Raw genomic sequence first — 27399 nt, 5'->3', positions numbered from 1 at the left:
AGGTGTTCAGTGAAGGAAACCTGGTTTGTTGATCTGATGAACAAATTAGTTCACGTGCTACCTCTGGTTCTTGGATTAAAAAAAAAAAGAAAATTATACCATTTTTACTAAATACATTTCCACTTAAGGACTGGGCTTCGAATGACGTGGCAGTAGTGCAGTAAGCTACTACATAAGAATGTGGCTGTATGTTTTACAAGGACAGTTGCTCTCTGACACCTGCTACACCACATTCTTAATATTCTTTTAAATGTCTGTGCAGTATTGGAAAACTCAATAAAGAAATACATGCAGTGCATTTTGGTGGTTTGTTTTTGCTATGTTAGTTAAGTTTATGTGGGAGATTTCTGAGAGTTGTGCAGAACTGTACAAAAACTTTGGAGTAAGAAAAACATGCATGAAAAATATTTGTGGTGTTCCTGGTTTGCCTCTCTTTGGCTGCTTTACATGATCAACACTAATGGTAACCTCTTTTTGCTCTCCTGTAGGGTGACATGACTGCATTTTACAACACTCACCCAATGGGAAAAAAGGGAACATGCAGCTACTTGAGTAAGGCTGTGATCACCTTATTGCTGGAAGGGGAAGTAAAAGCAAGCAATGATGATCCTTGTATCATTAGCTAAAGCTTGAGACACAACGTAGGAATTGTTGCTTTATTTAGTGTTCTGTGGATTTTTGTGCATATATTAAAATACTATTTTGAAGACTAATCTTGGCTAGTAATACAAATGCACACTATCCTTTGCTGAAAGAAGTGCCATTAAAGATACTAAGTGCTACTTATTTTTTCTCTTTCTCAACTATGCAGCATGAAACTATGCACATGAAATTAGCCCTATGATATTTGATTAAGTTGAATGGGATTGTGTTTAGAATTTATGCATTTAACATAGTTGATAACTTCAAGAGAAATACAGTATGAATTTTTGCCTTTATACCTCTATTTATTTATAATTAAAAACAAGTTTATTGTAAATTGAAAATTAAATTCAGAAAATACCATAACTAGCATGCATACCAGTCAATGTGGAAATAGGAAAATTAGATTTTTTTCTTAATTATTCTGCACACAAATTGGAAATGAAGGTTAAATAGCTGCTATTCTTTACAGATTTTCTGTATCAGTTCAGTTGACAGCATATATGTAGGGTTTTTTTAAAGAATTTAACAGTTTATAACTTAATACATAAGCTTCACCCTGACAGAGTGACTTTTATCTCTAGCAACACATATCACTGCAGTTTTCCCATTATTAAAACATCTGTAAGTTAACAAAGGAGGTGTATGATAACAAGATAAAAGTTTGCTTAAAAAAAAAGAGGGGCAAACAAGCTGTACTTAAAATTAACATGAACAATGAAAAAAATTCATCTTACATGCACTACATACACTACATTCACGATAGCTTTACCTATATTCTAAATGTGTGAAAACACTGTATGCTATGTGCTTTGTTGTGGTGAAAGCAATAAAAAGCAAATGCTTGAAGAAAAAAAACCAACCAAACAAAAAAACAACCTACCAATAAAACACATGAAGTTACATGCAAAGACTCATGTTGATTTTTGTGGCAACCTTTAATACGCTACTGAAACCCCCTTGAATGAACATTAAAATGCCCTTTTGAGCAGCACAAAATGTACTGGTCCTTAATTTTGTTAATTAAATTAGTAGTAACCAACTACAACTCAACAGTTAATAAATTGTTGATATATTGATATTAAAAGCAGCTTATTTAACTTAGAGATAGAGGGGCAATTAGTGGCAGAAGCGAAGGAGAGCATTGCTTGAGAGAAGTATTTATTTCAACATGCTTAGGCAGGGGTTAGTACTTCCTCAGAAATTACAGAATCAGTCCTTCACAAACCAAAGTGGTAGAACAATTTTTGTTTAATGAGGACACAAATCTTTTGTCAAATGATGGGGACAGTGAGTAAAGCTGGAAAAACTAATTTTAGGCTCATAAAAGCAGTGGTCCTGCTGTTCTTCCCTGATGGAATACATTTATCATACAAAGAATAGTGGACGGCTGGCAAGGGGGACAGGGAAGGAAAAATCAGAAGTAGACACTAGTTACTCACTGCTGGATACATTACTGAGTGTCTTAGTACATTTAATAGTAGAATGTTGTCTGAGAGGCAGCAGCATTGATCTGACTCCATCAAGGCAGCTACAATTAAACAGCAGACTCAACAGCAGTTCTAAATACTCAATAAGCCACTAGTTTAAACAGCAATCCAACATATCCTCAATTTATTTAGTTATTACTGCCGTAGGAGTTACCAACTGCATGTTTATTTCTGGTTTTAAAAATACTCTTTAAAATTGTTTCATCTTTTGCCATACAAACACAGAACATAACTAGTGTCTACCAACTGTAAATCCTATTAAAAGGAAACAATCCCCTAAATACTAAATCTACAAGCTACTGCAGGAGCACTGGCATTGTGTTTGGCAGTACACTGATTTTGCTGTTGATTGTGATTTAAAATGTAACAGTACATTAAGTCTTCAAAAAGCAGAATAGTAGTTTTGCATTTTTACATCACTTACCATTTCTTACTACTTCTCTTCTGCTTTTACTCCTTTAGTACTTCCACTTCCCAGTTAGTCTCAAATTTGCTGATCTTTGTCTGAACAATGTAGCTGAAAATTAATGAAAACCTCAGTCACCACTTTTCCTTATACAAAATTGGAATGAATATCCATGCAAACAGTTTCTGTTTTCCTTTACAGCTTTGAAAATGCAGCTTATGAAATTGTCATTTTGGCAAATTTTCAACTTCTACAACATAAGAACAAGTACATAGATTAGCAGAGATACCAAATGCAGCAGAATTCATATTCTCTGAAAAAGGACAATACCATTAATTTTTGTTTTTTTCTTTCTGAAGCAATGACAGGAAAGGAGCTCCATACAAATGGCTCTCACATAGCATGCCTACTAAATCATAGTGTTTAAAGACAACACAAGACAACTGGAAAAGAAGCTATAATTTCTACTAAAGTAAGCATTTTTCTACATTATAAAATATTTGAAATCACAGAGGAAAGAGAAACCTTGGTGAAAATAAAGAGGGTAGCAGAAAATAAATATATGTAAACCAGATCGTTTTTAAACAGCCATAGCTTGAGCAACATGTGGTTAATTTTTAACAAACTTAGTCCTGATTTCTTCAAAAACATGAGACAATGAGATGCATTTGGAGTTGCAGATTACTAATAGGAGATGCAACAATTGATAGAGTCCCCTGTGTACTTACAAGAGCTACTGGTAAATGGTTGCTGCTGTCCTTAAACACATGAATCCCAAAGGGTTCAATATTGGTTCACACCATTCAGTTTCCGTGCTACACACCTTTACAGTTCTGCAAAACCTGAAAAAACATTCTGCTTAACAGGGGAAGCAGAATCTGTTCAAACAATGGGAAAACAACAGCTGAAAGGGCTTTGAGTAAAAGCTATTAAGAAAAACGGGTTGCTTTTAAACAATTTTTTTTCCAGATTCTCTCATCAGATACTTTTGAGAGCAAGATCAAGTTAATTAAGCTAAATAAACCACAGGAGAAATTCAGTTTCCTCTGCTATTAGAAAAAAGAGAAATGCCAACTTGCAGTGGCAACTCCTGATAAAAACACCCATAATGCACTTCCCTCACCAACACCAAACTCAATCAGCTTCAATTTTAACAAAACCATTGTCTTTGCCCTGTGGATTACCAGTTGTGATGTGTCTTTCCTGAATCAGAAAGACTCCTAAAAGGTTTGCAAGAGGTTTTTATGTAAGCATTCTGTAAAAGTGCATTATTTCTCAAAATGGAGGGGGAAGTAAGACAAGTCGCCCACCCTTTGCCATATACACACAGGATAATTTCTGACCTGATCTTGGAGAAAGGAAAAAAGAAAAAAAAAAGAAAAGGTAGCAATTAAATCTCTTATTTGATAAAATAACAATTCTCTAAGACAGCTCCCCCAAAACCCACTTTCTGCATTGATGAAGAATGATAAATAGTGCATGTGTGTCCAATCTGGGCTATGTTCCAGAAACTGAAAGATACAATCAAGTTGCACTTTGAAATGGAATGGGACTATATAGAATAGAATCATAGAATTGGCTGGGTTGGAAGGGACCTCAGAGATCATCAAGTCCAACCCTTGATCCACTGAGGTTACCAGACCATGGCCCTGAGTGCTACATCCAGTCTCTTTTTAAATATCTCCAGGGATGGAGAATCCACTACTTCCCTGGGCAGCCCATTCCAATGGCTGATCACTCTCTCCATAAAAAAATTCTTTCTAATGTCCAACCTAAACCTCCCCTGGCACAACTTGAGACCCTGCCCTCTTGTCTTGCTGAGAGTTGCCTGGGAAAAGAGCCCAACCCCCACCTGGCTCCAACCTCCTTTCAGGGAGTTGGAGAGAGTGATGAGGTCTACCCTGAGCCTCCTCTTCTCCAGCCTCAACACCCCCAGCTCCCTCAGTCTCACTTCATAGGATCTGTGCTGGAGTCCTTTCACCAGCCTGGTTGCCCTCCTTTGGACCTGCTCCAGGACCTCAATCTCCTTCCTGAACGGAGGGGCCCAGAACTGGACACAGTACTCGAGGCTCAGGCTCCAGATTTGCTTATGTAAGGCCATTGTATCACTAAGTGCAACAGAACTGTCAGCCATGCCAATAGAACCTAGAATTACTGGTATTGCTTCTATATGAGTCATCTGGCTGCACTTCAGACTCTCGTAGGAGACAACTAATCTGAGTCACAGAAAAGCAAACCCAACAGTTTTCTGAGTTCCAGTGACTGACAGTATGTATTTAGTTAGGTATGGTACACAGCTGAAATTGCATTTCCTGGAGATAAATCACACTGCAAAATTTATAAAGGAAATATTAACACTTGGCTTAGAGAAGATTTTAGCACATTCTTTCAACCTACATGCATCTGTTTTATGATCAATGATAAATAATAAAAACAAACTAAGAAGAAAATGTTTACAGCAATTCTCATATATTTGCAGGGTATCTAACATTCTGGCTAGGACATAAAAGTGTGCAAGTAAAGAGACACAAAAGTGGTTTTCAACAATACACAAAAAAAGGATCCCTCAGGCCCCATGCCTCCAGACTGAACTAGCAAACTAAATTCAAAATGCTTTTCTTTGTGAACAAATGTCTTTACCCATTACATGGTTTTCTTTTCAGTACAAGTGACCTCATGGGTTTAAATACAAGTGAAATGATTAAGTACTTGCTGTGGTTTAGTCTTACTTCTAGTGATTTTTACCCTATGTTTTATTTCCATTGCTTGAAAACTAGACTATTAACATGGGGAAAGTCAACAAGCTCTTAATGTGAAATTCCATCTGCCCGTGTTCTTCATGATTACTTATTTTATTCTTTAGATCTGGGAGTTTTAACAAAAAAGTACAATTGTTGCACTGCTGTTCACTCTTTGTCATCATGTATCTTTTGAGGCCTTAAAAAAGGACTCATTCTCCCTGTGTGTGGTTCTATACAGAACGCACTCTCCCTTCTCAAAGGGCATAGAAGGTCCGAGTGTAAAATATGAGAGAGCTGGATAGAGAGAGCCAGGCAAAGGAACACAAGAAAGGTACCTTGTCATGTGGCTGGGTGTGACTGCCCTGCTCTCTGCAAGCACCAGGCACAGGAAAATCGATTTTAAAATCTGCTTTCTGGCCTCTATTATCTTACAAAACATCAAGAAGGTATGACAGTAAAAACAACTATGAACAGCCAATGAATTACCGGCCAGCAGAACTGCAGTGGAGCTCCTTGGCTGACAAAGTCCTAAAAGGGAAGCAGCAACATCTCAAACATAGCATAAAAATCTTCCAATGTTGGAGCCTGGAAAATAATACAGACCTGTCTTTTTATCTAGTACTGTTATGACAGTAGAATGCTTCTGGGAGCAAATGGCATTTTATCTCCACAGTCTTTGGTCTTTTTTTTTTTATGAAGCTTACTAAATTTAAGGTTTTCATTTTATAAAAAGACTTCAGCCTTATGCCTTGTTCCTTTTGCTACCAACACTACAGCTTCAGTTATAGCACAATACAGTTTCTGTGAGTTTTATTCACATTCCCAGAGCCACATCGAATATCATTCAACTTAACCAATCTAGTGAGAGCTGTACAAAATATCAGTAATGAGGATTCACCTAGGGCAGAGAGAACAAAGGTTTCCTGGCAAAAGATCTGTCTACTAACAGAATGACTGGCTCTTTGCATTCCAGAGATACACAAAATGAGATTTACTTAAACAAAACTACTCTGAAAACCAACACATTTCAAGAGGATGAGAGAAACCTTCAATTCCATCTGTGAATGCTCTACAGTGTTTGGGTTGATACATTCTAAATCTCAGCATCATGGTGGTCATTCAAGAATAAGAATTATACATTATTTATTTATGAAGTGTTGAAAACACGACAAACAGCTGTTTAAGTTTCTCTTAAATTTCTTCATAAAAACTCAAAAGGTTTAGTGGAAACATTAAACTAGGGGCATGGTTGGCATGGATATGGTTGATGTGTGAAAGTACTGAATTACCTAGACTTCCCCAAAAGGTAAGTACTTGTGAATAAACTATGCCTATATTAAAGTACCAGCAGGATCCAGACCACCCTAGAACTGCCCTTTAATGCCCAAGTTCACAACAGACTGTTCCTGATAATATTTTAAAATAACATGTTTTACATATTTATGTTAAAAAAAAGGCATGCAGTTACAAACAGTACATGAATTTTATGAGAGTACTGCTAAACCAGTTCTGTTAAAACTGTGTGCTGGCACTATGTGAGCCAGTGAGAAGATTTTTGCACAGTATTTTCAAATACATTTGGTTGAACTGCTTAAAGCTGTTATGTTTCATCAATGAGAGCTTCTATCAGCTTCTCCATGAACAATAGGAAACAATTTCCAAAACTTTACGTAATTTCTTTCGCTGGGGCTGCCACTGATGGCCCAAGTCACATTTCTCTGCACTTATTTCTATCTAGCTGTTAAAAAGTTAGAGAATTGTGTTAGCTCAAGTGTGTGGTTTGTTAAATAACAGTCTACAGGGAGACATGAAACTGAAAATTACTTCAGAAGATTTACCATGTCTTTTACATAATCTTCCAGAAAATCTCAAACACCCAAGCCTGCAGTCTTGGGACGTGGTCTGTGAAGTGCTGTACTGACAAATCTAGATAAAATTTTAAAAGAAAATTCTACCTCTGCAGCTGTCTAGCATTACCCCTCCAGTTTCCATGGATACAACCATTAGCTCAGCACAAAGAGAGTAGATGAAATTTTAAAATGAGCATTGTTTTAAATCAGCCTCTTGCAAAAACCCTGGTGACAGCAGACATGTTAGAAATTCTTTGGTTGAAAGCTCACCCAGCATTTGTTTTAGCAACATTGCTAAAATAAAGGTTAAAAAAAGAGAAGAAAATACATTTTGCTTTTCTGTTTTAGGCAAGAAAGACTACAAGCAGAAGAAAGACTGGTAATATTAACAGGTAAACATGCTTTCCAGTTATACAGTTTGGTTTACAACACCAACAAAAATTAGAAATATGGAATATTAGCTCACTTTGTAGTGAGAACAACAATAGCAAAAAAACCCCACAAAACCAAAAAAGGTCTGTTTACCTTTAGGACAACTACAAAAGGTGCTTTGCAAATATCTTCAGCTTTGCTTTTTGTAGTATTTACAAAACAGGATTCTCTCAAGACACAAATTCTGAATCAAGCTAAAACAGTTTATTAAAGAATATTTGCCAAGTATTAAAAAAACACCAAACGGGAGATATTACACACTGCCTTTAGCAGAAGTTCAGGGGGCAAACTTTATGATTCATATGATTTCATGACTCATTGGAAATACTTAATACACTGAAGTAAGTAACAAGACTGAGCAAGAATGACTGCAAGCAGGTAAAAACAGAGGCTGGATGAAAAAAATCAAAGAGGAATATTAATAATCAAGATAGACTTTAATATATGCTTTATTAGCTTTTATTTGTTTGGATGTGTACTACTTCATTTTAAACTACTCTTTATGCTTTCTGTATCACTGTGTAAGCAAATCTGATGCTAGTCATTTCCAGTGAGGAAACAGCTGTGTTCAGTTGAAGCTTCTTAAATAAATAGGAAAACATGACTAAGTGCAAAGAAGGAAAGTTTGGGTTCCCTTCTCATCAGACAATATTTTCATGTAGATTAATAAATGCGCAAGGTTTGCAAGGAGAGGCAGTTCCTTCTATCATTTATTTTAAACTACAGTAACTTCCTCTTAAAAATTTGGTACTAATTATTAAACTTCTCTGAAAAAGAAGCTGATTTCCTAGTACCCTTTCTAGTAAGGGTATTACTGATTCTTTCATAATTTAAAAAAGTGCAACTCAGAAATTCAAAGCCTACATTCAGTAACCAGCTAAAACCAACATTCTAACAAACTCTTTAAGCAAAAGGTTACATATATTTGAAATCTTAAAATCTTAACTTAGGGTAAGAGTAAGAAGAGTGACTAGCAAAAAATACCCTGTATCTAGCTTACTTTTCCTCTGGAACCTTAGCACTAGGAAGGCAGCTAGACATGGCAGCTACAGTTCAAATGTGGGTTGTTTTTTTTACCTTCTTTTCTCAAAACTCGAGGTACAATTAGTTTTTCTTGTTATTTACTATTGAAAGGCTGGTCTTTGGGCACACTAGTCTGTTCCACAAAAGCTTCTGCCCCAAATACATGCTGTCTAACTGCACCAAAACTTTCTACTAGGAAAGACAAGCAACATTTCCAAAATCAAAATTTCCATGGAACAGAAACAGTCCACCTGTTCCACACTTCAAAGGAAGTCACAAAAGTAAGAGAAGTGTAAATTAGGAAGGAAGGAAGGAAATGTGAAATCTTAGTTCTGTAATGACAAAATGGTTCAAATAATTTTTTTTAGATAATAAGGACTGTTCAGGTTCCCATCCAAAAATGTCTTTTCCTGGTTAATGAGTATCAGCAAGGTCTAGCAAAAAAGAAAAAATGCATGAAGGATAACAGGAAACTGAAAAGGAAACACTCAGGGTAAAGTAACATGGCTTCACTAGCACAGGTGTATTTTTTTTCTCTGTCCATGCAGTTTAGTTAGGAGAGTACACATCTCTCCTTTTCTTTGTATAAAGGATGAGAGAGCTAGGCCACAAAAGAGGACAAATCTATCTAAAGTGCTACAAAAATGAGTCTCATAACAGAATTACTTAACTTTCAAGGCTTTCCTTTCAGCTCCATGTTAGTTCTTCGGTGTTTAACCAGAGGTAGAGGGATTTGTATACATCTTCATTAGAAGGCTGCCTGGCAAGGTTTAAAAAAACAAATGAGATGCTAATGTGGGGAATGTCAACAATGCAAGACAGGAACTATTTAGAGTTAAATGAGGAAAAGACTGAAATAGCATCAAGCTATTTTGGGGAAGACAAATTTATTTCTGCAATTCAGATACCTCTCCCTGTAATAATCCTGCCATGCACTATGTTACTAGCTTGTGGCACTATAAAGCTTACTGTTACAGACTGCTGGAGATACCCAGAAGCACATAAGGATAATTTATCTATCATGGCATGCTATATCAGTAAATACCCAGGCTACATCAGTTAGATAAATGTGGGACTCAAAGCTTAAGCCATGAAAAATTTTCTTGTTTACTACTTCTTCCATAGAGGTTTTTTCATATCACAAAACCTAAGTTATAGAAGAAAAGGAAAGCTAGGCAGCAATTGCAGTTCTTGACAAAACACACTGCATGTGAACACAGACATGATGTTTTTCCAAGGCAATTTAACACAGAAATGAAAAGTTACTACTACCAAAAAATATCAGCTTGATAGCATGCATTGCATCTGTTCTCTTTTTTTAGTGCCTGAACAGGCAAGAATTGTCTAATTCACTTCCCAACAGTAAAGATGCTGTAAAAATATTTGTGTAGTGACATTTACAGCTCACAGAAGATTAATTACAGCATCAGGAAATAAAACTCCAAAATTAATCCTGGAAAAGCCACAGGTGCCAAAAGGCTATTTATACAGATTGAGAGGATGTAATATTTTAAAACTGAAGATTGTCATAAATCATCTACAAGAAGATGCGAGGAGAAATACTCAGCTAACAAGAAGAAAACAATACTAACACATCAGCAGTTAACTGTGACCAACCATATTCTGGGCTGCATCAACAGAAGCGTGGCCAGAAGGTCAAGGGGGTGATGCTCCCTTCTACTCTGCCTATCTGAGACCCCACCTGGAGTATTGTGTCCAGTTCCACAACCCTCAACACAAGAAGAATATAGAGCTCTAGGAACAAGTCCAGAGGAGGCCACAAAGATGGTGAGAGTGCCAGAGCACCTCTCCTATGAAGACAGGCTGAGAAAGTTGGGGTTACTCAGCCTGAAGAAGAGAAGGCTGTAGGGAGACCTTATAGCAGCCTTCCAGTACAGATAGGAAAGCTGAAAAGGGACTTTTTACAAGGGCATGTAGCAATAGGACAAAGGGTAATGCTTTAAACTTTAAGAGGGAAGATTTAAATTAGACATCAGGAAAAAATTAATTCCTGTGAGGGTGTGAGACACTGGCACCGGTTGCCCAGAGAAGCTGTGGATGTCCCTGTCAAAATTACTTAGGGTGTCAGCAAGTGCTGTCTACTCATTTATTTAGAAAAAGTTCACATCCTAGACAAAATGTTACTACTTCCTTTTCAGGTCAAACTGCCTAATTCCTACAGCTAGTTATTCCTACTAAGATTTCTCAAGTGGAAAAATAATGTTTACAAGTAAAAGAAACACATACTTCAGTTAGCTCACAGGCAGGTTTGCACAGAACCACTCTGCGCAAGTACTGTTCATTAGAATGCTTATCCCATTCCTCATTTGTATCTATCTTCTAGTGAATGCTCATATTTTTCTTTAAAGATTTCAGTTCCAGCAACTGCTTTATTTACTAATTTTTATTTCATCTGACTACTATATCATCTCTCTGACAGTTAAAAAGCTGAAATATTTCAATCAGTCTCTTCAAAATATAATTCAAGATTTTTATATAAACAAGTTCCTCCTTGGCTATTTAGAAAGCACTGTGAAATAATACTACATTATTTTTTAACTATTCAAAATACTTGACGTGAGACTTGCATGAACTTTACAGTCTGAAATAACTTCACAACTTTGAATGCTAATTATTTAAATGGAATTTGTCTGGAACAGTTTGGTTTCATTATCTTGAGACATGCATCACAGGCTGAGGGTGGTAGGTCTTGAATATAAAACTTCTTTCTAAATTGAAGAGTTCTTCCACTGTAATCTAAAGCACAGCAGGCATACTTTTTATCCAAATTACTTGAATCACCATGGGAAAATGTAATGAGGGCTCCTCACATTAATTAGAGATTTGAAGTTCTGCAAATTCAGAACAAGCACTCTGATTTTCTACCCTTAAGAGCAGTAATATTCTCCACTACCACAACTGCTCACCTAAGCAAAAACCAGATTCACAACCTGCTGTCTGGAACTCATTCAGTTCCTCTCTGCAAAAGCATCCATCCAAGAACTGTCAGAAAAAGCTTTGTGCCTTTTTAAAATAGAAAATTTCACAGAAAAGGACAGTGCAGAAGATATGGAGTCCAGAACAGCAACTTGGTAAAAATAAATAAGATTGCAAAGAAAAGTAACGACCTGCAAATGGAAAAGAGATATGATACTCACTTTTTTTCCCTGCAAGTATGCTGGACAAAAATAAATTACTAATGCTGCAGAAGAAAAAGCTATTTACTTTGAAGAATGCTCCGTTTCAAGGTTTGCATTTTACCAGCAATCAATCAAGACATCTGCTTACTTAGAGCATTTCCATACCCCACATTTATTTCTACTAAATTAAAGTCTAGCTGAAGCAAAGTAGTATTTATAAGTAAAGGAATTACACTGTCTCTCTATATTTAGAGGAGAGTCAATATACTAAATAGCTTCAAAGTCTAGACTTACTGTTTACCTCATGTTCTTAGTAGTAACTGGGACATCTAAAAATACTATTAGAGGGATTTAATAAAAGCTAGACTATTCTGTGGGTTTCTCCTTACTGTACAAATAGAAATTACATAAAATATAATTTGAGGAAATAATTTTTCTGCAATGGTTATTCTATACTGGATTTGGCAAAGCTTACTTCTTGCAATGGGAAACGAAGAAACAATCAACAATCTCCAAAAGATACTGCTCACTTCAAAAAGCAATCAAGTTCTAATATGAAGGGCTCCCATGCACAAACTAATTTGAAAAGAGATTAGATATTGCACTACCTGCATTATCTGAATTGTCTAACACTACCTACCACTGATCATTCCACAACTTCAGCTCCTTTCCTACTGGTGGTAGCATTATTTCAATTAATGTTCTGTCCTCCTGCAAAACCTGTTGGTTTGGGAGGCTACAAACTCCATGACTTTTTTCTTCTACTCTCCCTTCTCACCTTTCTCTTTTTGTGGCCATATACACGCACCCTGACCACAAGCTGTTAACTGCATAAAGCTTTAAGATTATTATGGACAGTATCTGACCCAGGACGTAAAGGCCACATTCCCCATTTACAACATGAAGAGTCAATGGTATAAAACAGTACTTTTCAGAGGCCATCAAGCTAAGCAGTTGTCTCCTACACGATCCAGTGCTGCTAATGTAATAAATTTAGTTGTGTTTACTTTGTTACAGACAATAATCTCATTATGAGTGCCACACTACTAACATTTGCTAGTGAAGCAGTATTCTGAGAATGCCAAGCACATATAGCACTGATCTCCCAATTATTTTTTTCCAACCGGTCTCTTGGGAATAACTTGAGAAGTGAAAGAATATTTAAGTCACTACGCTGTACCCCTGCGGGTTTTTTCCGTATTTAGTGATTCTCTAGGACTGTGAAGTTCATATAGATGCACTTTATCTTTTTCAAACTGAAGGAAAGCATATTCACAAGTTTTTATCTGAATATACAAATAAAAAGTAACTAAATATTTGCATTATGTTACAGTTTGTTTACGACTTTTTCAGCAGGGAACTTTTGCTCGACTAATAAAAAGGGAGGGCAAGCCAAGATTTTTAAATTACTCATGAGATTATGTTGCTGTGAAAATCATTGATGGAACTAAATGAGGTAGAAGTTACTGCAGTGCAAAAGAACCCCAACAAATAACCCTCTTCCCTTCTACTAGCTGCAATAATTTCCATTTTATTGCCACTAAAATAGTGCTACCAACATCTAAAGATTTCAGTACAGTATCTTGTGCAACTCATCTACAGAGAGTTACATATTTATACATCTTAAAACCATTAAGTCAATTATCAGAACAACAGGACAGCCACCAATCACCACTGTGGAGAAGCTCAAAATACACCCTAGCTCCTCTTCACCTTGTCAAACAACACAAGCAAGCAGGGAGAAGAAAAGCCCTACCAGACCTATTGCTGTTCTTACTTTTAAGAAAGCAAAGGCCATGACAGGATCTGTACCCAAACACCCATCCAACAGGAGCCCGCGTGCCCCAGGGCAGTCGACGTAGGAGCCGTTGTGTCTCGCGCCGCCTCCATTTTGTGCCGCGGGGCTTCAAGGAGCCCGGGAGCAGAACCTGAAAGCGCAAAGTTCCTCCGGTTGGAGCTGGGGTGTTCCAATGCTCCGAGCAGCGGTCTGTGAGAGCCACTTCGCCGCTCACAGAAGAGCGAAGGAAAGTGGGAGAGGGGAGAAGGAAAGTTCACCTCCCGAGCCGTGCCCACCCGTGTTCAAAACCCGCCCCGACGGCTGCTGCTGAGGGGAGAGGCCGGGGCCGCGGCCGCCATTCCGGGGCCGCTCGCACCTGAGGAGCGAGGTGAGGAGCGACGCTCGCGCCGCGCCCCTCAGGGCAGAGGAGGCGGGAAGGGAGCGGTGTGCGGAGCTCCCGCTGATCTTACGGGTCTCCCTTTGTGTCGGCTGCCATAGTTGCCACTCTTTTTCGGGGTTGCTGTCCCTTTCTAGGCCCTGCTGTGGGAGAAGTTTTAAGAGGAGAACATAATTTTATTTCTGTGGCCATGAGGCGAGAGAGCAGGAGTAACCTGGCGGTTTAGGGTTCAGCCTCCTGTTTCAGGAGCTTCTGCTCTAGGAGGAATCACGGAAGGTCTTCTGAGGCAGCATTCCTGTTTCTCCCCGCTCCGCTGAGGAAGCTCCCTGGGCAGAGGGAAGGCGAAGGATGGAGGTGGGTGCTGAGCTGGTGAAGAAGGGGCAGTTCTTAGTGAGGGTGCACAGACCGAGGGGCTGCCCGCCCTCAGGGACCTGGAGAACCAAAGTATCACAGGGTTGTAAGGGCCCACATGGCCTTTCTCGGGAGTGTAGGAACTGGGAATCTGTGATACACTTAGGGTGTAAAAATTACGAATTTCAAAAGATAAAATATATGCAGATGGTTTATATGGTGAGAAATAAGCAGAACCAAAGAAGAAAATCTAGGAACACTGGTGGTTTAATAATAGTTTAAGATGCTCTAAATATGCAGATCTGCAGGAGTTAATGTTTGTGTTTAGCACTCTCTACGCTATAAGAAAGCACTTAACATTGTTTCATTTTAATGATATCAACATCTAACTAAGCGAGTATTTGAGTTACTTAACTTAAACGTCAAATTCATTGGTGTTCTTTATCACTTTTTTGAAAAAAAAAATAAATAACTGTACCTTCAGACTTACTGCAAAAGCTGTTTGTGGAATGCCTAAAACAAGTATGGCTAAAATGGAAATGTCTATATAGGTCTTAAATATCAGCTGCCATGTTTATAATGTTTATTAGTACAACAGATAGAACAGTGTGGAGATCAAAAAACTGCACAGCAGTAGAAGTGAGCAAATAGGAAACAACTACATCAGATTATTTGGGGCTGTATTCAAACCATAGTAACTGTGATTCTGACATGTAATTTTGGATCATGAATGGGCTAGCTTGCTCTCTTTAATAGTTTTAATGATCTGTAAAAGTCTGTAATTTAAGTAATTTAAATTTGCTTGAGCAAATTATCATTCAGGAGCAAAGAAATGCTAATAGGATTATTGTTATTTTATAAATGGTGCTAATTTGAGGCTTCTAAGAATACAGATGTACAGCTCAAATGTTGCGTTCTCATTAGTTATGCAGTAGAGCATGATATAAAGTAGGTATTTTGTCTTTGTTAGAAATGAAATGGCTTGAGCGAACAATAGATTGCACATCTTTTCATGAGGGGAGGGGACATACTTGTCAGCAAAACAAAGTAGTTCATAGGAAAACATTTGTGAGTAAAAGTAATACAGGAAAGGTGTTGCCCATGGGAGGAGAAGGGGGGAGAGAACGCGACTCTTGGCTGTATTGTTATTTGCTGGAAACAAAAAACGTAATGCAGCCTCCTGTGAAAAGTGTGGTTTTAATGGGTTATCTCCACTAGTGCAGAAGTAATGCAAGCAAACTCTTTGTCATCTCAAAGATTGATTGATTCCCAACTCTAAAAAAAAATAATGTGATTGTGTTTGAAGGAGTCAGAAAGAAATGGAAGCTAATAGGTCTAAACTGAAAAGAAAGAAGTCCTGGATATGTGCAGGAACCAAACTTGAAATGACATGACCACATTAATGTACTGATACCTGGGAAACAGCTTATTCTTTCAGGGGTTATTTAATAAGAGTATTTTGCTTTGTGGGGAATGTTTTACTATCAAGAAACGAGCCACAGAATAATGTTCATTCTATATTCATCAGTATTCTAGCAGAACCTCTACTAAATCTGTTTTGATTTATAAAGCAGTAAAACAGTTTGAGAGATATGTATGCACTGAATATTCTCATGAAATTGTAACCAAGCTAAGCAGATTTCATATTAGTTCTGTTCCAAGCTACTGATACTTAGTGCTAATCCCTGAATAAGCAACCTATTTTAATGAACTCTCGATTTGTATTGTTTTTCAAAAAGGAGTTGAAGGGTGTGCTTATGTAGCCATTATATCCAGTCCTCATCTGCTCTTTCACTGAGCAAGTATGCCTGAGAATTATGGTATCCACAGGGATGACTTAGCATGTCCGCTTTTAACACTTTAAGGTGTTATTTATAGCACTGAATATCTGTGTTATCTTCATTGAGGAATAGCTTAAAAGAAGAGATGGTACAAATATCCTTTTTTCATGGATGAGTTGTCTAGTTTTTGTTAAGATCTTGGTGCTTGATGATTAAAGATCTGGGTGTCATCAAACTGCATGTAAAATTTCAGTTCACCATAGGGGAAAAAAATATTATTTTAATCTGATTTCCTTAATTTGGTCTCATTCAGAGTAATAATGTTTACCTTGCAGATTGCTAAGAACACTGTTTAGTCCTCAGCAGTGGGTAGAGTACCTAATACTGCCTGTACCAGGTAACAAGAGGGAATAAGTGCATGAGAAGCAGAATAAGGATGGAACCATATTTAACATCTGCAATGAAATCAGAATTTAAAACTATTATTTGTGCAGAAAGCTGTTTTGGATTCTGTGAATGGAAAAACAGTTCACTGAAAGGCAAATCTTAGTGTCTTGTGAGCAACTACTCATTGATATAATTTCAAGTACAGTTCAGGGAGTAAGGACTCCAAACTGATACTGTTCTCAGTCTTTATTGAATCCTGGGATCTAGATTGAGTCTTCAGACAGTGGGTAATTTGCCAAGCTCTGAAAACAGTAGTATCTAGGGTGGAAAGAATTAATTGAAAGTGTCAACCGTAGTTATGAATTGTCTTGCCTTTGTGAATGTAATTTTTGTAGTTTACTGAGATCACTTCTACTCTTACATCTATAACAGTAACTGTATAAGTTAGATAGAGACATAAGTACTGAGGAAAAGGACATTTAGCACTATTTATAATTGTCTTAAGTTCATTTTTTGAAGGCATTCTGTCAGACCTGCTAGAAAACTGAACAAAGAATGTGTCTGAGCTGAACTGATGTAGTGTGCATGATGATTGCAATTAGAAAACTTTGTGGCTAGCATATATTGGAAATTCTGCTGAAAATCACATTATATGAAAAATGTTTGACAGTAACAGTATATTTTAATTCTGTTTAGCTGTTTCCTTGATGTATGAAGACTGGCATTTTTACTGGCTTAGCCATATGGAGCACATTATCCTGAGAGAATCAAGTGCTTCTAGATGGATTTTTTGTAGTTGTTGTGGGTTTTTTGGGTTTTTTGTGAGTTATTGGGGTGCTGTTTGTTTTAAAAGTAGCTCTTCTAATCATTCCAACTACTTCTTCATTTAAAGCCTTTATTGTTGCTAATTTTCACAAGTAGTTAATGGAATGGCATATGTAATGTCTGGCAGTAAAGCTGAAGTCTGATTTGTAAAAGATGAAGCTTTTAATGTCAGCGTACCTGCCAAAACAGCTTTACTGAGAAGCTGGATAGTCTGGTTTGGTGTCCAAAGCAATCCTCTACAAGCACAGCTATGGCATCTGAGTTATAATTTGTGCCTAACATAATGGTGCTGACAATAGCTGCTTGCACTACATTTGTACTATAAAAATGGGGTTGTGATGTGGCTAATTACAGCTCTTTTTTATATTGTCAAAGATCATAATACAGGTAAGGATGAGATATTATAATGCGAGCAAGGCCCAAAATTTGAACAGCAGAAACCATATTAACAATTATGTTTTATTATTAGCTTTGGAATAGTTCTTTTGTTTTGATACTGAGGCTTATGTGGTTTAGGTATTCCTATTATTCTGTGCATAGTAATACAACTGCAATAACAAAAAGGGGAGAAAAAAGTGTAGATGCGACCCAATTGCCTCTATTTTGGCTTGATATGGGTAATCAATGGGGATATAAATTCTGTATAACTCTTGTGATGCTCTATGTAAAACCAGATTAAAATTATGTTATGTTTACTTATCTACCTTTATCTTCCATTAAAATTAAAGAATAATTTAAAATATTTTAAAGTACATTTTTAGAAGAAACCTGTGAATCCAATAGAATGTTACCATTCTAACCCAGCAATAGATTAGAATCTTGGCTATGTAAAGTGAAGGTGTCATAGTATTCTGTCTCCTTACAGTTGAAGTACTTGAGAAAATAAAATCCTGTTTCTTGTCTTAACTGTCTTGAACCTAAGGGTTTCCATGTTGAGGAGAAAGCACGTGTAAGTTATTCATTTTTCAAATACTCTCTTCTCTATGGCGATAATCTAGTGAGAATGACCAGGTAATTTGAGAAAAAGGTCTAGTTTTCTACACTGGAGTGGAATCAAGTCACAGACTGCATCAACAACCCATAAACTTAGAAAACAACTTGAACTGATGAGTTCAATTGGTAGTGCATGACACATCTAAGAAATCACTTCACAAGAAAAAATCTTGAGGCTATGAAAGACTGGCAGCAGTGAGGAGAGTTCTTTCACTTGTACTCTAATTAAGGCATAAAAGCCAATGGTTTATCAGTGGTTTAAATACTGTTTTTTAAAAGTTATAATGCAGCAGGCAGAGTTAAACAGAAGGGCTGTTACATGAGCAGTGTTCAAAGCATGGTTTAAATCACTTTTTCACCTGAGCCTCTGTATCTTTAAAGAGGTATTAGGTATTTATTGTTGGAGAGTCTAAGTCTAAACTCAACCTGCCATGAAGAGGTTTTGACAATGCAATCTTGCCAGTTTTTTGCTCTTCTCAAGTCATCCGTACCATTTACTCTCACAAACACAGTTAATACAGGCAAAAATCTAGCAGCAGAAAAGGCTCTTGCTTCAAATTGCTGCTTTTTTTTTAGCACTGAACAGAAATCAGCTTTTGAAGTGTAAGCTGGTAATGCAAGGAACTAAAATGGGTTTTATGGAAAGACCAGAAGCAAAGAATGTAAGGATTTGGCTGTATATGAGAGAATGGTCTGAAAATGTGAAAGAGAAATTGCTAAGGCTATAAGACAAAAGAGACAGAAAGCAAGCCTTTGGAGCTTTTTAATGAGAAAATACTTGGAAAAACCACTCTAATAGGAAAAAAGTTAGTTTTATTGGTAGCTGTGTTCTAAAGCCATAAATGCACTGGGGACGGAAGGAAATGAACTCAATTTATTGTCTTAATGATAAACTTAGCAGATGGGCAAAATGAATACATAATAAATTGTTTCATGTCTTACGTAGACAGCGGTGTCATGAAATATAACGATGTTCTGCATTTTATCCATCTAGTTCTACAAAAATGTATTTGTTTCTTGTGTTTTCCTCACTCCTATTTTATAACATTATTTGATTTCAGTATCACCTGAACTTGAAGGAAATGGCCCCTGCCATAAAAGATCTCAATCAAAGCCTTGTCAGAAAAAAGAGCCAGTATGGAACTGTAGCCCTAAAGTTTATACAGATACAGTTACAGAATTCAGAATTGTCAAAACAGGGTATATAATTTGTTAACACACTTGGGTTGGGCTGGTTTGAGTTTCATTTAGGAGAATAAGCTCAAGTGATTTTTCTCAAAGTATTTTCTAAAGCATGTGCAGCTGGACTTGTAGTTTTTCTCACACAACTAAGTTTTTTTGGAGGTGATGACTCATTTTTAGGAGGACACCTTGTATCTGTAATGTTCATAAGGGATAATGTTTTTCTTTGTGTTATATTTACATGTTGAAGTCTAGCAGTACAGCTTATCTGCAAGCATTTAAAAAACTCAAACAGCTATGTAATTTCTCCTGAGATCAGATATGTGTGTATGTATTGAGTACAAGTGAAATACTACACAGTGATTTTTTCAGAGATAACCAGTGGAATACTTTTCCATACACATGCAGAAACAAACATGACTGAGTATTCCATAACATTGTTTAGCTTTTCTGTGTGAGTCTATTGAGAAAGTATTTACGTTTCTTTATAGAAACATATACATTCTTTATAGGTTGTATTTGAATGTTTTTGTGTATATCTGAAGTATTTTAAGAAATTATAAAAGGAACGCTATACCTATGCTTATTCTGTAAATGAAACAGCTTTTTTTTTCTCAAACTGCTTTACATCAGTCAAAAAAGGCAGTGTTTTAATATGCACAGAATGAGTCTTGTCATGCATGAAATATATCTCATTTACGAGCTTTCAAAGATTTTTCCTTTTGGCTCAATTCTGGCATTGTTTACTAGGTACCTATTAAAAAACTTGTATTTTCAGGTGGCCTGCATTGTGTGTTATTGCAATGAAAAATTCAAGATGCCATTGTACAAGAGAAATATCACTTAAGCAGCTGATGTCAGATGTTAGAGGTACCTCAAATAAATTACTTTAACCTGCATTGTAACTCACCTGTCTTTCTGTTTCCAAAAGAGCAAAGTGTACTCAAAGAGTAAGGTTTTGTTTCAATGTCTCTTGGTAATGATTCTAATTAGTGTTGAGATAATGAGATACAGATGGCTTGCAGGTGGGGAATGCCAGGCTTTATCTTTTCTAAATGGCTCAATGGACACCTGTTTCACAAAATCAAGAAACTCTATAGGACCCTAATCAAAAGCCTGTTGATGAAACTGGAAGACTCCACATGTTTTCATGAGCTTTTAGAGTAGACCATGAACTCTGTTTTGTGATACTAATATCCACTTTGTAGAGTAACTTGTGTAAATGTGGATATTCAGAGCTGTGTGAAAACACTATCTCAAGGAGAAGTACTATTTTAAATGAGTTATGGAGAAACCTTCCACTAATTGTCCCCTTTCTGTTATGCCACTTGGTCCTGGGGAAAATTCCCACCCTACTCATTTTTATCTTTCTACAAGTTAGTAATTTACTTTGTTCAAAATGCATGAGGGATTACATGCAAAATCATCTTTAGCATAGTTTCCTGTGGAAATAGCTCTGTGTACTGTGTACTCTTGGATACTGAAATCAGTGACTTTATTTTACTGATTGGACTATTTTATATAAAGGTGGTGACACAAATGCAATGAGATTTGCACTGTCTCAGTATAGGAGGGAGGAAGACAGCTGTTGTAAGTCCTTGCTTCATTTCCCAAGACAAATAATGTTGCAGTTTAGCTGTGTTTTGTGCAAAATTGTAAATATGGTGTTAATAAATGACACTTGATGAATAAAATAAAGTGCAAAAAGGACTGCTGTCCAGGAGATGGCTCCATTTCTGATGTTCTTACTTGAAAGGACTTTAATGATTTCTTTTTTCCTAGAAAATTTGAACCCAGACCTTGTTGCTATTCAAACTTCTGTTCAAGGTGCATCTTAGATATATTGGAAAAAGTTTTCTTATAAAATGGTATTAAAACTTAATTTTATTACATAAAAATTAGCCTGATGTAGCTTTGCAATATTGATTTATATGGTTTGGTTTGTAATTTTTTGTTTGTTTGGGTTTGGAAATTACTACTGGCTGGAGGGTCATGCTTTGCAGAATTCCTTAGTGCTGATGGGCTGGTGATTTAGCATGGCCCTTAAACTTCAGTGATACCTTTGTTCCTTGCTAGGGTGTGCTGGTGAGACACAGCTCTTTGGCTCCATGGTACCAGGGAAGAAAATTTAAAAAGAAAATAAGAACAACTTACTTTAGATTAATTCTAAAGGCTTATGACATGTTTAAGTGCTTCCATTATCCTATATAGACAGACACAGAATATTGAAGATCTGTCTCCTTGCTCTTGCCCTTAGGAATTGTAGTACAGAACAATCCAAAATGATCCTTACCAGAATTTAAATGCTAAGAATGCAGCTCAAGAATTGTATCTCAATGCATCTACTGTGGCTTTATGTCTTTATATTAGCATACCATGATTTGTTAATGCCTACAGATGACGACTTGATAAACAGTTTGCAGTTATGGTTGGTTTATGGGCAATTCTAATGTTGAGGAACATTTCTCATTGCTAAACTCTTTCTTTTTCTTCCCAAATGGTATTTTAAATATTGAAACCATACAAATAGGCATACTATTCCTTTTCTTGTTCCTTAAAGGCCACTTGTTTTCTGTTCTTAAATACACAAGCATATTGAGGAATGAATTCAGGATGAGTTTGTCAGAACTGAAATTGCCTTTGTTGTGATGCTTTGGATGTTTTATAATATAAAGTGATTTTGTCGTTTTTGGTGGTTTTCTATGGAACATATAATTCTGCCTTTAATACATGCTTGAAATGCAAGAAAAAATTGTCTCAGGGTAGCCAGATCCAGTCAGGGTTTTGCCTCAAGGTATTGTTTCTGCCATAAAACAATATCTTAAGATCATAGAATGTCTGGGGTTGGAAGGGATCTTAAAGATCATCTAGTTCCAACCCCCCTGCATGTGCAGGGACACGTACTACTAGACCAGGTTGCTCCAACCCTTATCCAACCTAGGCTTGAACACTTCCAGGGAGGGGGCAGCCACAGCTTCCCTTGGGCAATCTGTGCCAGTGTCTCACCATCCTCACAGGAATTAATTTTTTCCTAATGTCTAACCTAAATCTTACCTCTTCAGATTTTAAGCCATTGCCCCTTGTCCTCTCGCTGCACACCCGTGCAAAAAATCCTTACTCACTTTCTTGTAGGCCCTCTTCAGATATTCTCTAGGCTGAGCAACCCCAGGTTCCTCATCCTCTCTCAAAGGGGAGGTGCTCCAGCCCTCTGATCATCTTAGTTGCCCTCCTTTGTGTATCTTCTCTCTCTGTCCCTCTGTCTGTGTTACTGTAAGTATCGCAGCTAGAAGCTGACTGAGCTATTTGAGTGTTCAGCTTCTTGACAGATTTTTGTAGGTTGTACCGAGCTGTTGTAGGTTGTACTGAGCTGACAGATCCTGCAGCCAGGAAGCTCGCTTGGCTAGACTGGTACTTCAGAGTAGTTGGAGAAGATAGAGTTGCACCCACTCGGTTAAATGCTGTTTCATGTAACAAAGCTCTCAACACATTGGTAAGTCCAGGCTTTGCTTATCGTTACATATGTAGGAGTGGTATCTCAGACTTAGGTGAATTAGAGGTTTGCACCTTTATTAAAAATTCAGTAGCGCCTCTTATAGAGCAAATGATGTCACATTGTAGGATTCTTTGCAACGACCATGAAACCACATCTTCTTCAGTCTTGATACAAACAAAACTAATAAAAGCCCCTGGCTGGGGATGTATTTATTATTTGAAATGCTAATATTGGTTGTTTTTCTATGCATTATATAACTAGTTTTTATGAAGTTTTTTCTTGTTCTATATGTTTTATCACCCATTCTTTTCCCATCACACCCTCCCTACAATACAGAGTGTATCTCATTGATCAAGCATGGATGTTTTTCAAGGTTAGGAAAAAACGTTTAAAGTAACTGTCTTTAAAGCATCCTACACTATTTTTCAAGGTGGTCAAGGAGGACACAGTTATCCTTGGAAAATGTAGAAGCTTACAAATAGACATGAATTTGGCAGGAGTTGTAGCCAAATTTATTTCACCCTGTTCTAAATTTCATTGTGCAGCTGGCTGATCAGCTGTGGCCTGATGATGCCTGAGAGGCACAGTGCTGTGTGATGGGCCATATTTCCATCTTTTCCTTGAGTCTCCTCATTCTCTGTTAGAATGCTTTATCTTCTGAAAGACAACAGAAAGGAATGTTCTTTTGTTTTGCAGTGAATGTGCTTCTCCTTTGACTCCCACACAAGAACTAGACATGAGAGGATCTAACATGGTGATGTCAAGAATCCTGTAAGCCTCCTAATTAAACATGTCTTAACCATGACAGTCTGATACAATCAAACTTGGGCTTCTGCCCACCTCGGGGGAGCAGGCAGATAGAGAAGCTGCTGTTTTGCCACTTCATTATCACCTAGTGCACTGAATAGGAAAACGCTGATGTCACCCAGTTGCTATAGCAACACCATCCTTGCTTATCTTGGTTCCTCTGGCAACAATCCCTTACTCTCTGCTATATTCACACTCTCTTTGTTACTATAAAATTCCTTCATTGTGGTTTATGTATTCCCAGCTCACATCAGGTCATTTCTTAGATTCAGACTCAGTGTCTTCCTTACTGGATTTTTATCACTTCATATTAATTCTGGTAGGCTTTGAAGCTAGAAAACCAAACCATTTAGGAAGCTCTAGAGAGGTGTGGTAATAGATTTGTTAGAAATGAAATGTCATACTATGGGATGCAGGATTCATTTAAGTCTGTAGTGTCAAGTTTTCATTTGGGAATTACTCTGTTTTCAAGTTGGAGACCTGAGAGTCTTCCTGTGGGAGAGTTTACTGTCTGGGTTCCAATTGGCTGCTCTCCCACAGAAGTGTATAAAACTTAGTCTGAAATAATGGGGTACTTAGGAAAACAGCCAAAAATTATTCTCACTGGATTGGATTCTGTGAAGAGTTCCACTGTGTGGAACTATTTTTATCAGTTAAAAGATTAAAATATTTATACTAAAGCACATTGTAGCATATCTTAAGTTAGAAGGCACCTCCAGGGGTCCCCATATGTTTTAACCCCTTGTTCAAAGCAGATTTAATAAGGGTGCTCAGAAAAAATTTTCAGCTCAGTTTGTAACACCTTCAAGAATGAAGTTTCCACAGTGTCTCTGTGCAGTTGTTGTTCCCGTGTTCAACCACTCTTAATTAAAAAAAAAAAAAAGTTAACTGTCCCTCCTACTTGGGTCTGTTGCTTTGTATTTCTTGTTTGTTGTGCACCTCCAAGAAGAGTTCATCCATGTCTAATATCTGGTTATACACACGGTTGGTGAAAACGACTTATGTACAGTCATCCAGGTTGTTAATGAAGGTATTTAAGAGATCCCTGAGGAAAAGTAATCTGTTACTATGTGCCAACTGGACTTTGCACCTGAAGCTTTGAGCTTTGCAATCCAGAGAATTTCAAAGTACCTTGTTTTCCATTTACCTAGCTGGTATGTCACCAATTTGGTGGTAAGGTGGCTGTGTCAAAGATCTTGATAAAGTTTAGATGTACATCTACTGCCCTTGCCTTGCTCACATTACCTGTCAGCTTATCATACTAAGTAGTGAGTTTGAACGGTCTTGATTAACATGCCCTAGAACTAATGCTGAGAATCAGGAGGAAAAACTAGGATCACTTATTTATCTTCCTTTTTTTATTTACTTTTTGGTTACAGAGGAGGATATGGTTCAAGCACCTGGGGGAACCAGAGGAAGAAAGGAAAGAAAATGATTCATTGTTTTGAGTGTAACTAGAGTTAATAGCAACCTAGAATTTTCAGAAGAAAGTAAAGATGTCTCTTTCTGTGGCTGATAGGTTAGTAACATTATTCTATTACTGAATATTCATATTCATTATGAACTATTCATAATAATTGTTTGATTTTGTTAGGTGAAGAGAAGGTTAAGAGTTGATATGGCTGGCTGCAGCTTCTCTGGTGTTTCCTTCCCAAAGATCCATTTGATCAGTTATAGAAAAATGACCTTTGCTAACATTTATGTGAATGACTCTTTTGTGCATTCCTGTTAATTTAATGAAAAATTATGACTCAGTATTCTACAAGTAGAATTACAATCTGCATTATGGTGTGCATCTCCTTAGACAGACATGTTAATGTTCATGTAATATAGCACAATGTTTATCATTGGAGAAGGGAAAGGACTATTCGTAAAGCTCTTATTCACAGCTTTTACATTAGCTCTTTTCAGATTTATGGATAGTGCATATTTATACTATGTCAGCACTGGAGCAGTTTATAATTTGAGACTTACTAAAGACTAATACTCTCTCCATATTAGATAATTTTGGAAACCCTTGAATATAATAAAATGCATACACTACAAATTTATAAAGACAAATATGAATGAGCTTCAAAACTGATTACTTCCTTTTAGGCAAAGTAACTACTTTTTCTTTTCCGTTATTATTGCTGTCTGATGCTTCTGTATTCGGTCACCCAGCCCCATGCCACCTGAGGGCTGAGCAGAGAAGGCAGGGTGACTGAAGCATTTGAGAATTCAAAGTTGAGTGCATACCAAAGAAAATAGGCTGTCACCTATGTGACGAGGAGCCTGGAAGGGAACTGAGCAGATATTATGCAGTCTGAAACATTATTGAAGGCTTGATTTAAAACAAAAACCAAAAACCAAACCAAACCAACAACAAAAAAAGAGAAGATTAGGCCAAAGAGAATAATCTCTAGTATCCAGGGTTTGTATTTTCAAAACATAATTAAAAAAACAAACAAAAAAAAATCTGACTCTTCCTTATTGTGTTTTATGACCCTTGTGTATTAGTCATTGTTCTTGGAATGGGAATTGAAATAATAGTTGAGAAGCAATCAGGATTTATAGTTATAAATAGGAGTCTTGAATTCAACAAATTAATTAATTCAACAGATTGCCAACACTTTTCCTGATCAGAATACTATTCATAATGCAACAGACAAGTAACATCAGGCTTTTAAGACTCGTAATCAGCATCTAACACATAATGATCTTTGCAATTTGGTATGTATCTGCTCAGTCACATTGGCAATTGGTAGTCATCCCATGTCCCTTTTCTTTTTCACCCTACAGCAAGATGTCTGAATGTTAAGAACATCTGCCAAGAACAGTAAATTACCAACCACTAGTCTACCACCTCCATTCTTGCCAGGTGGTAGTAAAAGTTGACAATTTATATTACAGCTTGAAATTTACGTTTATAATTCTATGTTTTAATTAATTATGTTTGTTATTAAGAAATTCTGAATTATTTATTCAAGCAGTGAATTTTATGTTTTGCTGCTCAGAGTAGTCAAAGAAGAGTATGTTCTGGCTGCTTAGAACTAAATTCCTCACTTGGTTTTCCCTGCATCTCATACATGTTAAAAAAATTTCCTAGCAATTTAGTACTGTTCTTACCAAGATCTTGCCTCATGCTGAAGATCCATTTAACAGAGACCATGGAATCAGGATTGGCTCTGCTGGTTGTAGAAGATGTAATTAATTATAGCAGTTAAATTAGTTAGTAACTAACTCTTAGTACAGTTATGGTTGCATTGCAGTAGCCAGAGGTAAACAATGAAGCATTGCTTAGTTGTTGCTGTTAGGCTGTTTTTAATGTCCCTGTGCCTCCCAGTTTATCAGACATCAAATACAAGGTGTTCAGTGTACGCCTAGAGTTGTAATACAAAGGCAAATTTATCAGCAAACGTGTACATCTTCCAAGTTATTTTGTTCTTTGGTATTCCTGCTGTGTTTTGCATGGCATCTGAGCCTATCTTCATGCATCATCTTTTTCTGTCTATATTCAAATACTGTCACTTGAGATGGTGCTTGCTCTTTATGTAGAAAATCTTTGATGGACATTTTGGAAAGTACTTCTGCCATCTAGCTGTTTGCTTTTGAGTTACCCAAGTAGTTTTCACAGACTTGCTATAATACACTATAGAAGACAGAGGTGATCTGAATGGTGATTAAGAACTTAGTGTAAAAC

General features: G+C 37.0%; 1 protein-coding gene and 1 long non-coding RNA gene across 3 annotated transcripts in view; both read left to right on the top strand.

Annotated features, from left to right (window-relative positions):
* PHKB (phosphorylase kinase regulatory subunit beta) overlaps positions 1–1500 on the top strand; it is a 57829-nt gene extending 56329 nt beyond the window's left edge. For both annotated transcript variants that reach the window (XM_030457455.1, XM_030457454.1), the window contains exon 31: positions 489–1500. In XM_030457455.1, the coding sequence (XP_030313315.1) occupies positions 489–626 (138 nt within the window). In that variant the 3' untranslated portion in view covers positions 627–1500. The remainder of the gene's footprint in view (positions 1–488) is intronic.
* A 12113-nt stretch (positions 1501–13613) lies between these two features.
* The window catches only part of LOC115598944, a 49557-nt gene continuing 35771 nt past the window's right edge, over positions 13614–27399 (top strand). Inside the window, exons 1-2 of the long non-coding RNA XR_003988031.1 lie at positions 13614–13889; positions 20196–20287. This is a non-coding gene — a long non-coding RNA (uncharacterized LOC115598944). The remainder of the gene's footprint in view (positions 13890–20195; positions 20288–27399) is intronic.

The sequence above is a fragment of the Calypte anna genome, chromosome 11, assembly GCF_003957555.1.
Source record: "Calypte anna isolate BGI_N300 chromosome 11, bCalAnn1_v1.p, whole genome shotgun sequence".
NCBI lineage: Eukaryota > Metazoa > Chordata > Aves > Apodiformes > Trochilidae > Calypte > Calypte anna.
This window is presented reverse-complemented; position numbering and strand designations above follow the sequence as displayed.